Below are 12,931 nucleotides of genomic sequence, written 5' to 3'. Positions count from 1 at the left end.
AAAGAATAAGGAAGAAGGAAAAGTATTATTGATAATCTGAAAAATCTAAAAATTGATTCTTAAAGCAAGAAAAAGCAGCAAAAAGCAAAAGAAAAAAGCATGTTGCAAATAGAAAAAAAATATATAGCATGCAAAAAAGAAAAAAATAAAAAGCAGAAAAATCCATTACTACCCAAAAATGCAGGAAAAGGATGGCAGATTGAAAAAGCCAATATCCCTTTAAACCAAAAGACAAGGGTAAAAGGACACAAGGCTTTGAGCATTAATGGATAGGAGGGCCCAAAGGAATAAAATTCTGGCCTAAGCGGCTAAACCAGGATGTCCCTAACCATATGCTTGTGGCTTGAAGCTGTCAAGTGAAAAGCTTGAGACTGAGCAGTTAAAGTCGTGGTCCAAAGCAAAAAGAGTATGCTTAAGAACTCTGGACACCTCTATCTGGGGACTCAAGCAAAGCTGAGTCACAATCTGAAAAGGTTCACCCAGTTAATGTGTCTGTGGCATTATTGTATCTAGTGGTAATATTGGAAAACAAGGTGCCTAGGGTCATGGCCAAGACTCTAAAAGCTGTGTTCAAGAATCAAAATAAACTTAACTAAGAGACTCAATAATATTATAAGGTCCCACATCGGTTGGGGAGAGGAACGAAGCATGCCTTATAAGGGTGTGGATACCTCTCCCTAGCATGACGCATTTTGACGAGTGAGTGTGGGGGGCTTTGGCTATCATCCCTATCATCAAAGGCAAAACCGTGAGGCCTTGTGTGCCAAAGCAGACAATATCGTGCTAGCGGGTGGTCTGGGCTGTTACAAATATCATCTGGATTCTAAGTTCCTAAGGATGCCAATATCTCTGAGTTTCAATGGATAGTGAGATGCCAAAACTATTCAGAAGCAAAAAGCTACAAAGTCCCGCTCATTTGATTATAACACAGCTTCATTCGAAACTTAGAAATTTATTGTATCTTAATTTTCTTTGTATCCTACTGTGTTTTTAGTTGCTTGGGGACAGGCAACGGTTTAAGTTTCGTGTTGTGATGAGCGGATATTGATGACTTACATTATCTACCTCTTTTTCCTATCTAAAAGGACAATAAAAAGATCATAATCTCATTGAATCAATGTAATTTCATGAACCAAATGATAAATATTATGGTATATTGCTTTGAAATGGGTTTGTGTTGAATTTCAGGTGAAAATAGCAACAAAAAGGGAAGGAAAAAACAAATAAAGCTGGGCATGTGAAGCTGGGCGTGCCACTTGATACAAATGCCACGATTTTGTATGGGCGTGGCACGCCAACATTAGGGCGTGGCATGCCAGTTGGTAATTCCAGAAAGGAGTTCTTGAAGCTTTAACAAGGGCGTGGCACGCCAGGAGCCAGGCATGGCACGCCAATTACATTTTTCAGAGAGCAAGATTGAAGGCCACAAAAGGGGCGTGGCACGCCAACCCCATTGATGAGCGGATAATTTATACGCTTTCTGGCATTGTTTTTAGAAGAATCTAGTTACTTTTAGGGATGTTTTCATTAGTTTTTAAGTTAAATTCACATTTCTGGACTTTACTATGAGTTTGTGTGTTTTTCTGTGATTTCAGGTATTTTCTGGCTGAAATTGAGGGACTTGAGCAAAAATCAGATTCAGAGGTTGAAGAAGGACTGCTGATGCTGTTGGATTCTGACCTCACTGCACTCAAAGTGGATTTTCTAGAGCTACAAAACTCAAAAAGGCACGCTTCCAATTGCGTTGGAAAGTAGATATCCAGGGCTTTCCAGAAATATATAATAGTCCATACTTTGGCCGAGTTTAGATGACGTAAAAGGGCGTTGAACGCCAGTTCTACGCTGCTGTTTGGAGTTGAACGCCAGAAACACGTCACAAGCCAGAGTTGAACGCCAGAAATACGTTACAAACTGGCGTTCAACTCCAAGATTGACCTCTACACGTGTAACATTCAAGCTCAGCCCAAGCACACACCAAGTGGGCCCCGGAAATGGATTTATGCATCAATTACTTACTTCTGTAAACCCTAGTAACTAGTTTAGTATAAATATGACTTTTTACTATTGTATTAGACATCTTTGATCAGTTTTATGCTATCTTAGACTTTCATGGGGGCTGGCCATTCGGCCATGCCTAAACCATTATCACTTAGGTATTTTCATACGGTAGAGTTTCTGCACTCCATAGATTAAGGTGTGGAGCTCTGCTGTTCCTCAAAGATTAATGCAAAGTACTACTGTTTTTCTATTCAATTCAACTTATTCTGCTTCTAAGATATTCATTCACACTTCAACCTGAATGTGATGAACGTGACAATCATCATCATTCCCCCACGAACGCGTGCCTGACAACCACTTCCGTTCCACCTTAGATTGAATGAGTATCTCTTGGATCTCTCAATCAGAATCTTCGTGGTATAAGCTAGATTGATGGCGGCATTCATGAGAGTCCGAAAAGTCTAAACCTTGTCTGTGGTATTCCGAGTAGGACTCTGGGATTAAATGACTGTGACAAACTTCAAACTTGCAAGTGCTGGGCATAGTGACAGACGCAAAAGGAGGGTGAATCCTATTCCAGTATGATCGAGAACCTCAGATAATTAGCCGTGCTGTGACAGAGCATTTGGACCATTTTCACAAGAGGATGGAATGCAGCCATTGACAAGGGTGATGCCTCCAGACGATTAGCCATGCAGTGACAGCGCATCGGACCATTTTCCAGAGAGGATAAAAAGTAGCCATTGACAATGGTGATGTCCTTACATAAAGCCAGCCATGGAAAGGAGTAAGACTGATTGGATGAAGACAGCAGGAAAGTAGAGGTTCAGAGGAACGAAAAGCATCTCTATACACTTATCTGAAATTCTCACCAATGATATACATAAGTGTTTCTATCCTTATTTTCTATCTATTTATTATTAATATTCGAAAACTCCATAACTATTTGATATCCGCCTGACTGAGATTTACAAGGTGACCATAGCTTGCTTCAAGCCGACAATCTCCGTGGGATCGACCCTTACTCACGTATGGTTTATTACTTGGACGACCCAGTGCACTTGCTGGTTAGTTGTATCGAAGTTGTGAATGAAAAACGATTTATTAAGACGTGCGTACAAGTTTTTAGCGCCATTTCCTGAGATCACAATTTCGTGCACCACCCATCATACACAATGGGCATGCCACTTGAACTTGTGGGCGTGGCACGCCAGTTCACTAATCCAGAAGGGGATAAACACTTGGGCATGCCACTTGGTATCGAAGGCGTGGCTGCCAACTTTAACCCAACACCTGGGCGTGCCACTTGGGACTCTAGGCGTGGCACGCTAGGCTTGAAGGAGTGCAAACCAACATGGGCGTGCCACTTGAACATCAAGGCGTGGCACGCCAGTTCAAGTTTCCAAAAGAAGAAGGTGAAGGTCCAATACTTGGGCGTGCCACTTAAGGTCGAAGGCGTGGCACGCCAGCTATCATCTTTAACTTGGGCGTGCCACTTGAGTCCCTGGAGTGGCACGCCAATGCTGAAGAAAGCTAAGCATCAACATTGGCCACTTGGTGTCGAAGGCGTGGCACGCCAACCTCATCAACCAAAAAAAAGGAGACTGGGCGTGCCACTTGAGCTTTAAGGCGTGGCACGCCAAAGCCAGATAACCATGGGCGTGCCACCTGAATACTGGGTGTGGCATGCCAGCTACTAGAACAAGGGTACCATGCATAGAATACATGGGCGTGGCACGCCAGTTATGTTTTCCAGAGAAGTGATGAAAGCTTACCATGGGCGTGGCACGCCATGTACTGGGCGTGGCGCACCAGTTATGTTTTCCAAAGAAGTGATGAAAGCTTTCCATGGGCGTGGCACGCAAGTATTAAATTCTAGGGAGGAAGATGAAGTGCATACAATGGGCGTGGCACGCCAGATCTTGGACGTGCCACGCCAGTTCAAAACTCCAGAGAAGATGAACAAGAGGGAAGAGCCTGGGCGTACCACTTGAGCTCGAAGGCGTGGGACGCCAGGCTAACCAAGTTAAAAGAAGGCCCTGGGCGGGCCACTTGGGTTCGAAGGCGTGGCACGCCAGGGATGATAATGCAAGGTACATGCCACTTGAGGAGCTGGGCATGGCGCACCAAGCCAAACTTAGTTGCTAGGCATGGCACGGCACTTGAACGCCAGCCACATGCCAAGCTTGAGGAGTCACGCTTATTGAGTTTCTTTTTCCCTCCAGCTGTAATTTTCTTTTCTCTTTACTGAAAAAGGGGTTGGGAAGGTAGCTTTTGGATTGACAATTTGTAGTTTTACTTTTACACTTCACTTCATCTCTTCCATTTCTTGTACTTTTCTCTAAGCTATGAGTAGCTAAATTCCCTCTCATTGGGAGAGGGAGCTCTGTTGTACTTGATGGATTAATGATAGTGAATTTCTTCTTCTCTTCATTTTCTGTTTGATTTTCTAGAAGGAATTTCATTCTTCATGCTACTGTTTAATCATCTTGGGAAAGAGGTTGAATACAAAATAGGATTCATGGGAACCTTGGAAAAGAAAACATGAAATCATGCTTGAAATCCCTTCTCACAATTGAGTAGATCTGGGTTTTGGGATTGGATATAGTGACATAATTTCACCCACTATTTGGATCTATGAGGATGTGTGGTATAATCAGGGACCAAGCATATCTCTCTTTATGAGCAATTAGACCAAGGAATTGGCTGATTATCAAGATTTGAGAGACTGAATCACCAAGGGATTAGGGTTCAATCAATCATGATTGCCAAGAGGTCAATGAGTTGCATGATTGAAGATGAGATGAGCTGGATTTAATCCAAAGAGAGCAACATCTCCTAATCCCAATGAATTTCCCCTATTCTTATCTTCCATATTCTTTATAGCTTTCTTTACATTCTATCATTCCCCATTCCCATTTATAATTTAGTCATTTATGTTCCAGCACTTTACATTCTTGTTATTTACTTTTCTGCACTTTACTGCTTCTCTTTACTTTTGAGTTATTTACATTTCAGTTCATTTAGAATTCTGCAATCACAATCTATATTGCTCAGCTTGACTAATTCACCCATTGATTAAAATTGCTCAAACCTACTAATGTCTGTGTATTCGACCCCACTCCTAGTGGGTTATTATTTGATGATATTTTTGGTGCTCTTGCCAAAAGAACGGATTCATTATTTTATATGGGGAGTGAATTCCGGTCATCAAGTTTTATGGCGCTGTTTTCGGGGATTGGTTTGAATTTGACAATGATTAAATTGATGGGTAGCTAGATTAAGCAATCTTAATTACCCTCCTAATTCCTTTAATTTTAGTTCCTAATTTTCGTCTTTTTCATTTGATTATTTCAGCTGTTCATTGTCTATATTTCCTTTTTTTTACTACTCTATTAACTGTTTGATTAATTGCATCAACCAAACTAACCATAAGTCTTAACAAGAGTGATTCCTTCACTTGTCCTCTGCTTATTGTTTATTGAATGTATGACAGGTAGAAGAGGAGAAACTTTATCCTCTTTTGATAGTGAACCTGAGAGGATCTTCCTTAGACTAAGGAGGGAAGCAAGAGGCAAAGGAATAGTTGGAGAGGAAGTAGTAGAGGAAGATCTGGGAGTCACTATGGAGGAAGAGGTGCATACCCATGTTGGGGAAGATGCTGGCAATCATACTGGGCAAGAGAGGAGAGTTCTAGGCTCATACATTAATCCAAACCCAGGAAACTGTGGAAGTAGTATTCTAAAACCAACAATTCATGCTAACAACTTTGAGTTAAAGTCTCAACTCATCACACTTGTTCAAAACAATTGCTCATTTGGAGGGAGTGCCCAAAAAAACCCCAACCAATATCTAACCACATTCTTGAGGATTTGTGACACTGTAAAGTCAAATGGTGTACACCCTGACACCTACAAACTACTTTTGTATCCCTTTTCTCTTAGAGATAAAGCATCAAAGTGGTTAGAAGCATTTCCTAAGGAAAGTTTGGCAACTTGGGATGATGTTGTGAACAAATTCCTAGCAAGATTCTACCCTCCACAAAGAGTCAATAGATTGAGAACTGAGGTGCAAACCTTTAGACAACAAGATGGTGAAACTCGTTTTGAGGCCTGGGAGAGATTCAAAGACTTGACACGGAGGTGCCCTCCGGACATGTTCAATGAATGGGTACCACTGCATATCTTTTATGAAGGGCTGTTATATGAAGCAAAGAAAGCTGTAGACCACTCCTCAGGAGGTTCTTTCAACAAGAAGAAGACAATTGAAGAGGCCATAGATGTCGTAAAAACTGTTGCCGACAATGAGTATTTCTATGCCTCTAATAGAACTAAAAATAGAGGAGTGATGGAGCTTAATTCTATGGATGCCTTGTTAGCCCAATACAAAGTGATCACTGCACAACTGGCGGCTCTAACCAAGAAGATGGAGAAGAACCAAGTCTCAGCTGTCCAAACTCAAGCGCCTCCACAAGAAGAAGATACACCTGAAGTTGAATGTGAATGGGAGCAAGCTAACTATGTGAATAATCCTTCTAGACCACCATATGATCCCAATGCTAAGACATATAACCCTAGGTTGGAAGAACTACCCTAATTCTGGGTTGGAAAATCAACAAAACCACAGCCAAGATCACAAACTATACCACTCCAACCAATACAACAACCACAACTCCAACCATCAATCAAGCAACAATAGACCCTACCACAACTCTCAGAATACACCCTACCACAACTCACAAAATGCACCATACCATTCCACCCAACAACCACACAACAACCACCCTCAAGATACATTGTCCTCAACCATGCAACCATGTGATATCAGCAGCAACTTTACGAAATTGGAGGCTGCTATAGCAAAACTAATAGGGACTATTTCCACTGTTTTAGAGAGACAAATGCAAGCTGACAAAAAGATAGATGCAAACCAAGAGGAGTTCAGATCCAACATAAGGAACCAAAGAGCAGCAATTTCAAAACTGGAAGCACAACTAGGGAGCTTGTCTAAACAGATACCAATGCTTACACATACATTCCCTAGTGATACCATGGCCAACCCAAGAGGAAAATGCAAGGCCATCAAACTAAGAAGTGGGAAGGTTGTGGAGGAAGCATTTCCAAGTCAAAACAACCAAGAAGAAGAAGCTGCAAATGAATCTGAAACCAAGAAAGAAGAAGAGACCCCTGCACCATTCCCACCAAAGCAAGTCTTAAATCCTTATGTGCCAAAAGTACCCTATCCACCAAGGCTGAAGAAGGATGGAAAAGACAGCCAGTTTTCTAGGTTCTTGAAAATTTTTAAGAAGCTCCAAATCAACATACCCTTTGCTGAGGCATTGGAGAAAATGCCACTCTATGCCAAGTTTTTAAAGGAGCTCATGACAAGGAAAAAAAACTGGGGAGAAAAGAAAACTATAGTGCTCACATAGGAATGTAGTGCTATCATACGAAAGAAGCTTCCCCAAAAGATGAAAGATTTTAGGAGCTTTTAAATTCCCAGCATCATAGGGGATATCATAATTGAGAAAGCATTATGTGATCTAGGAGCTAGCATCAACCTCATGTCCTTGGCCATGATGAAAAGAATGAGAATTGAAGAGGCCAAACGAACAAGAATGGCACTTTAATTAGCTGATAGAACATTCAAGTTTCCTCATGGGGTAGTGGAATATTTGCTGATAAAAGTAGGAGAGTTTATCGTTCCAACTGATTTTGTTGTGCTAGATATGGAGGAAGAGGTTAACACATCAATCATCCTACGAAGGCCATTCCTAGCTACTGTTGTTGCCATAACTGATGTTCAAAAAGGAGAGTTAGTCTTGAGACTGCATGAAGAGATAATGGTGTTTAATATTTTCAAGGCAATGAGTTACCCAAAGGAATCCATTGGTGAATGCATGATGGTGGACACCATGGAAAAGCTAGTTCAAGGAGTCATGGAAGAAGAACAATATGAAAAAGTTATGGAACTAGAGCAACAAGCATTAGGTGGAGAATTTCCACAAGAGATCATAGAAGATTCAATCATGTTGAACCAGACAAGTAATAAGGAAGTGGAGGTACCAAAGCTAGAGTTGAAAGCTCTACCTCCAAGCTTGAAATATGCTTACTTGGGTGACAACAACACATACCCAGTCATCATTAATTCAAGCTTGAATGAGGTACAAGAAGAGGAACTTATCCATGTGCTGAAGCAACAAAAGGATGCGATAGGATGGACACTTGCAGATCTAAAGGAGATTAGTCCCTCAATGTGTATGCATAAAATCCTCCTTGAGGAAGATACCAAGCCCTCAAGACAGCAAGAAAGAAGAGTAAATCAAACAATGAATGAAGTGGTCCAAAAAGAAGTGTTGAAGTTAAGGTAAACAGGGGTGATCTACCCATTCTCAGACAGCCCTTGGGTAAGCCAAGTGCAAGTAGTCCCTAAGAAGGGATGGATCATTGTTGTACCAAATGAGAAGAATGGATTGATACCAATAAGGACAGTGACTGGCTGGCGCATGTGCATAGATTATAGGAAGCTTAATGAAGCCACCAGGAAGGATCACTTCCTCTTACCTTTCTTGGACCAGATGCTAGAAAGACTTGCGGGACATGAATACTATTGCTTCTTGGACGGATATTCTGGCTACAACCAAATAGTTGTACAACCCAAAGACCAAGAGAAGACCTCCTTTACTTGTCCTTATGGCGTCTTTGCTTATAGGAGAATGCCCTTTGGATTGTGCAATGCACCTGCAACATTCCAAAGGTGCGCTCTCCATATTTTCTGACATGATTGAAAAATATATTGAAGTGTTTATGGATGACTTCTCTTTATTTGGTGATTCATATTCTAAGTGCTTGCACCACCTTGCCTTGTTGCTAAAGAGATGCCAAGAAACCAACCTAGTTCTCAACTGGGAGAAGTGTCACTTTATGGTCATAGAAAGGGTGGTTCATGGTCACAAAATCTCTAAGAAAGGTATAGAGGTGGACAAGGCCAAGCTAGAAGTGATTGAAAAATTACCCCTACCTTGTAATGTTAAAGCAATTAGAAGTTTCCTAGGACATGTTGGGTTTTATAGAAGGTTCATTAGAGATTTTTCAAAGATTGCCAAACCTCTAAGTAACTTGCTTGTCTCTAATGTACCTTTTATCTTTGATAGATAATGCATGCTAGCCTTTGATGAGCTTAAAAATAGACTTTCCTCTGCACCTATCATAGCACCACCTAGCTGGGATTTACCATTTGAATTGATATGTGATGCATCAGACTTTGCTGTTGGTGTTGTTTTAGGACAGAGGAGGGATAAGCTGCTACATGTTATTTATTATGCTAGCAAAGTTCTTAATGAGAATCAAAAGAACTACACCACTACAGAGAAGGAACTTCTTGCCATAGTTTTTGCATTTGATAAGTTTAGATCATATCTTATTGGTTCTAAAGTCATTGTGTTTACTGACCATGGAGCCCATAAATATTTTCTTACCAAACAAGAATCCAAGCCTAGATTGATAAGGTGGATCTTGCTACTCCAAGAGTTCAATATTGAAACTAAGGATAGAAGTGGAGCAGAGAACAAAGTGGCTGACCACTTATCAAGAATACGACAAGAAGAAGATGAAGCACACCAACTTGCAGTGAATGAAAGCTTTCCTGATGAGCAGTTGATGATGATCCAAGAAGCCCCCTGGTTTGCAGATATAGCTAATTTCAAGGGTATTGGAGAACTACCCACCCACATCAACAAGCATATGAGGAGAAAGCTACTCAATGATGCTAAACACTACATTTGGGATGAGCCCTACTTGTTCAAAAAGTGTGCTGATGGGATCTTGAGAAGGTGTATTCCCCATGAGGAAGGACAAGAAGTCCTCTGGCAATGCCATGGATCTACATATGGAGGCCATTTTAGTGGAGAAAGAACTGTAGCCAAGGTACTGCAGTGTGGGTTCTTTTGGCTTACAATATTCAAGGATGCAAAGGAATTGGTGACAAGATGCAATGAGTGCCAAAGAGCTGGAAACCTGCCCAAGAAAAATGAGATGCCACAGAGGTTCATCATGGAGTTGGAGCTGTTTGATGTATAGGGGATTGATTTCATGGGACCATTCCCATTCCTTTCCTCATACTCGAACAACTATATATTAGTGGCTGTGGATTATGTGTCAAAGTGGGTAGAGGTCATAGCTACATCAACAAATGACAACAAAGTGATGATTAATTTTTTTATGAAGAATATATTCAACAGATGTGGGGTTCCAAGAGCTCTTATAAGTGATGGGGGGCTCACTTTTGCAACAAGAAACTTGAGACAATCCTCCTTAAATATGGTGTCAAGCACAAAGTGGCAACCCCATACCATCCACAAACCAATGGTCAAGCTGAAATTTCAAATAGAGAGCTCAAGAGAATCCTTGAGAAGACTATTGGAAACTCAAGAAAAGATTGGTCCAAGAAGCTGGATGATGCATTGTGGGCCTATAAAACATCTTTCAAGACACCTATTAGCATGTCTCCATACCAATTGGTGTTTGGAAAAGCTTGCCATCTACCAATAGAGCTTGAACATAGAGTATTTTGGGCTCTAAAAATGTTGAACTTTGATAATCAAGCCGCTGGGGAAAGAAGGCTACTACAACTCAATGAGCTAGAAGAATTCAGAAATCAAGCTTATGAGAATACCAAGATTTACAAGAAAAACACAAATAAATGGCATGATCAAAAGCTAGCAAGAAGAGAGTTTGTAGAAGGTCAAAAAGTGCTGCTATACAATTCAAGGCTCAAGTTCTTCCCAGGGAAGCTAAAGTCAAGATGGTCTGGACCCTTCACAATCCTCAAGGTGTCCCCGTATAGTCATGTAGAGCTTATGGAGGACAAGACACAGAGGACTTTCACTGTCAATAGCCACAGGCTCAAGCACTACTTGGGGAACACATTGGATGAAAAGAGAGTGAGCTATAACCTCAACTGAGGAGGAAGGAACGTCAAGCTACTGACGTTAAAAAAGCGCTAGTTGGGAGGCACCCCAACACTCGTATCCTTTAATTTTTTCTTGCTTTCTAAAAGTATTTTATGATTGTGAATTTAGGTAGTTTAAATTTCAGTCTCTAAGTTAGTTGATTAGTTGATAGTTCTGTGGTTTATCTTTAGTTTACTGGGAGTGCAGGATTACATGATACACTAATTGAGGTTGAATCATTTGGCTGAGAACTAGCTAAAAAGCTAAGTTTGGTGTGGCCATTAAACCACTTAATTTAGGCTTATAACAAATTGGATTAATGTAAAGCTGGAAGTAAGCCCAAAATTAAGTTTGGTGTGGCCACCACCATAGGAAATTTACACAGCAAGCCCAACATATTTGAAGTTTGAAAGCATTTAGTGAATTGATGGGAGCATAAATAATTAGTTTATTGCATACGTATGAATTGGAAGTGGAAAGGTGTGAATAGATTAATTCCAATCATAATGTATATCATAAAGTCCAATGAAGAAACCAATTCCCATATGCCATGGATTTAAGTTTGATGTCCCAAAAGACATTGATCAATTGCACTCTAATTGCATTGTAATTAGGGGAATGTGAAGCATTTTTTTCATTACTGATGGGATTTTTTTTTTCGGATTGAAATTTCAGGAACAGGTGGGGCCCACATGATTGATAGCTCATTAAGTCAAGGAGTCAAAGTGTACTTGCACTTTGGAACTCAACGTCTGAACAAAGCTAAAAGGGTGAGGATTGGCGCCTCTTCCCACGCTAGGCGCCACTCCCAAGTGGGAAAATATTGAATTTCTTTTACTTCCCACCTTCCAGATTCCCTTTCTTACCTCTATAAAAGCCACTCACCTCAACCTCACAACCGAAATAACCCTCTGCACTCCCTCTCCTCCTTTCTTTCTTTTTCTTACTCATTCCTTATCTTGATTGGGACAATCAAGTCCTAGGTTTGGTGTTGGATGATGGGTGAAAATTAGATTTCCACACAAACTCACCGGTAAGTGTACTGGGTCGCATCAAGTAGTAATAACTCACAGGAGTGAGGTCGATTCCACAGGGATTGATGGATCAAGCAACTTTAGTGAGTGGTCAGTCTAGTCAAGCAGACAGTAGTGAATTGAGTGAAAATTGGAGCAACATAAAGTAAATTGCAGAAAATGTATATTACAGAATGTAAATTGCAGAAACTTAAATAACAAGAAAAGTAAATTGCATCAAATGTAGAGAGAATTGGGTGCAAGAAACTTAAGAAAGCAGTAGATCAAGCAATCAAAAAGAACTTAAGAACAAGTAACCAGAATTGTAAAGTTGTAGGAAAATAAAATCAGGCTGAATCATGAACAGAATTGTAAAGTTGTAGAAAAATAAAAGTGCAGGAAATTGAGATTTGCAATGAAAGTAAACTGAATTCAGTACAATTGAAATGTAAAAGTGCAGGAGGAAAAAGTGTATCAACTATACTAAGCTCTCTGGAGTCTCTAGTCCTCCAAGTGAGCTCTGGAGTCTCTGATTCTCCAGCCTGAGCCTCTATTCTAATCCTACTCATACTGTGTGTTGTTTTTGAAATGAAAATGATGCCTTTATATAGGCCTTACAAAATGAAAATGAAGTTAAAATTGAAAACAAATTACAATTTAAATGAAATTCCTATTCTAGCTATCTCCTGTGCCATTGAGTGATGATACTGGGCTCTGCTACTTTGAATTTTCAACTGGGCTTGGAATCAGACAAATTGATTAGAGTTGCAGCTCCCAGGAGAGCATAGCGTTCATTTAGAGAATGGAGCGTTTAGGTACCCACGCGTACGCGTCCCTCACACGTGTGCGTGCCTTTGCATTTTTCGCCCACCGACGCGTACGGGTCATGTACGCGTATGCGTCATTATCAATCTTCAGCTCCCAAAGCTTGCACGTTCCTTTCACGCGTACGTGTCGTTGATAGCGTTTT

General features: G+C 40.7%; 1 protein-coding gene across 1 annotated transcript; it reads left to right on the top strand.

The window, feature by feature from the left end:
* Positions 10,580–10,960, top strand: LOC107611095. Its single transcript, XM_016313057.1, has one exon. The coding sequence runs from the start codon at positions 10,580–10,582 to the stop codon at positions 10,958–10,960; it is 381 nt and encodes a 126-aa protein (XP_016168543.1).

Source organism: Arachis ipaensis, chromosome B08 (genome assembly GCF_000816755.2).
Source record: "Arachis ipaensis cultivar K30076 chromosome B08, Araip1.1, whole genome shotgun sequence".
NCBI classification, from domain to species: domain Eukaryota; kingdom Viridiplantae; phylum Streptophyta; class Magnoliopsida; order Fabales; family Fabaceae; genus Arachis; species Arachis ipaensis.
The sequence above is the reverse complement of the archived record's forward strand: the minus strand, read 5'-3'. Positions and strand labels throughout refer to the sequence as shown.

What these genes read in the sequence shown, in the direction of transcription:
- LOC107611095 (XM_016313057.1), top strand. Translation starts at nt 10,580, where the DNA reads ATGTTGAACTTTGATAATCAAGCCGCTGGGGAAAGAAGGCTACTACAA.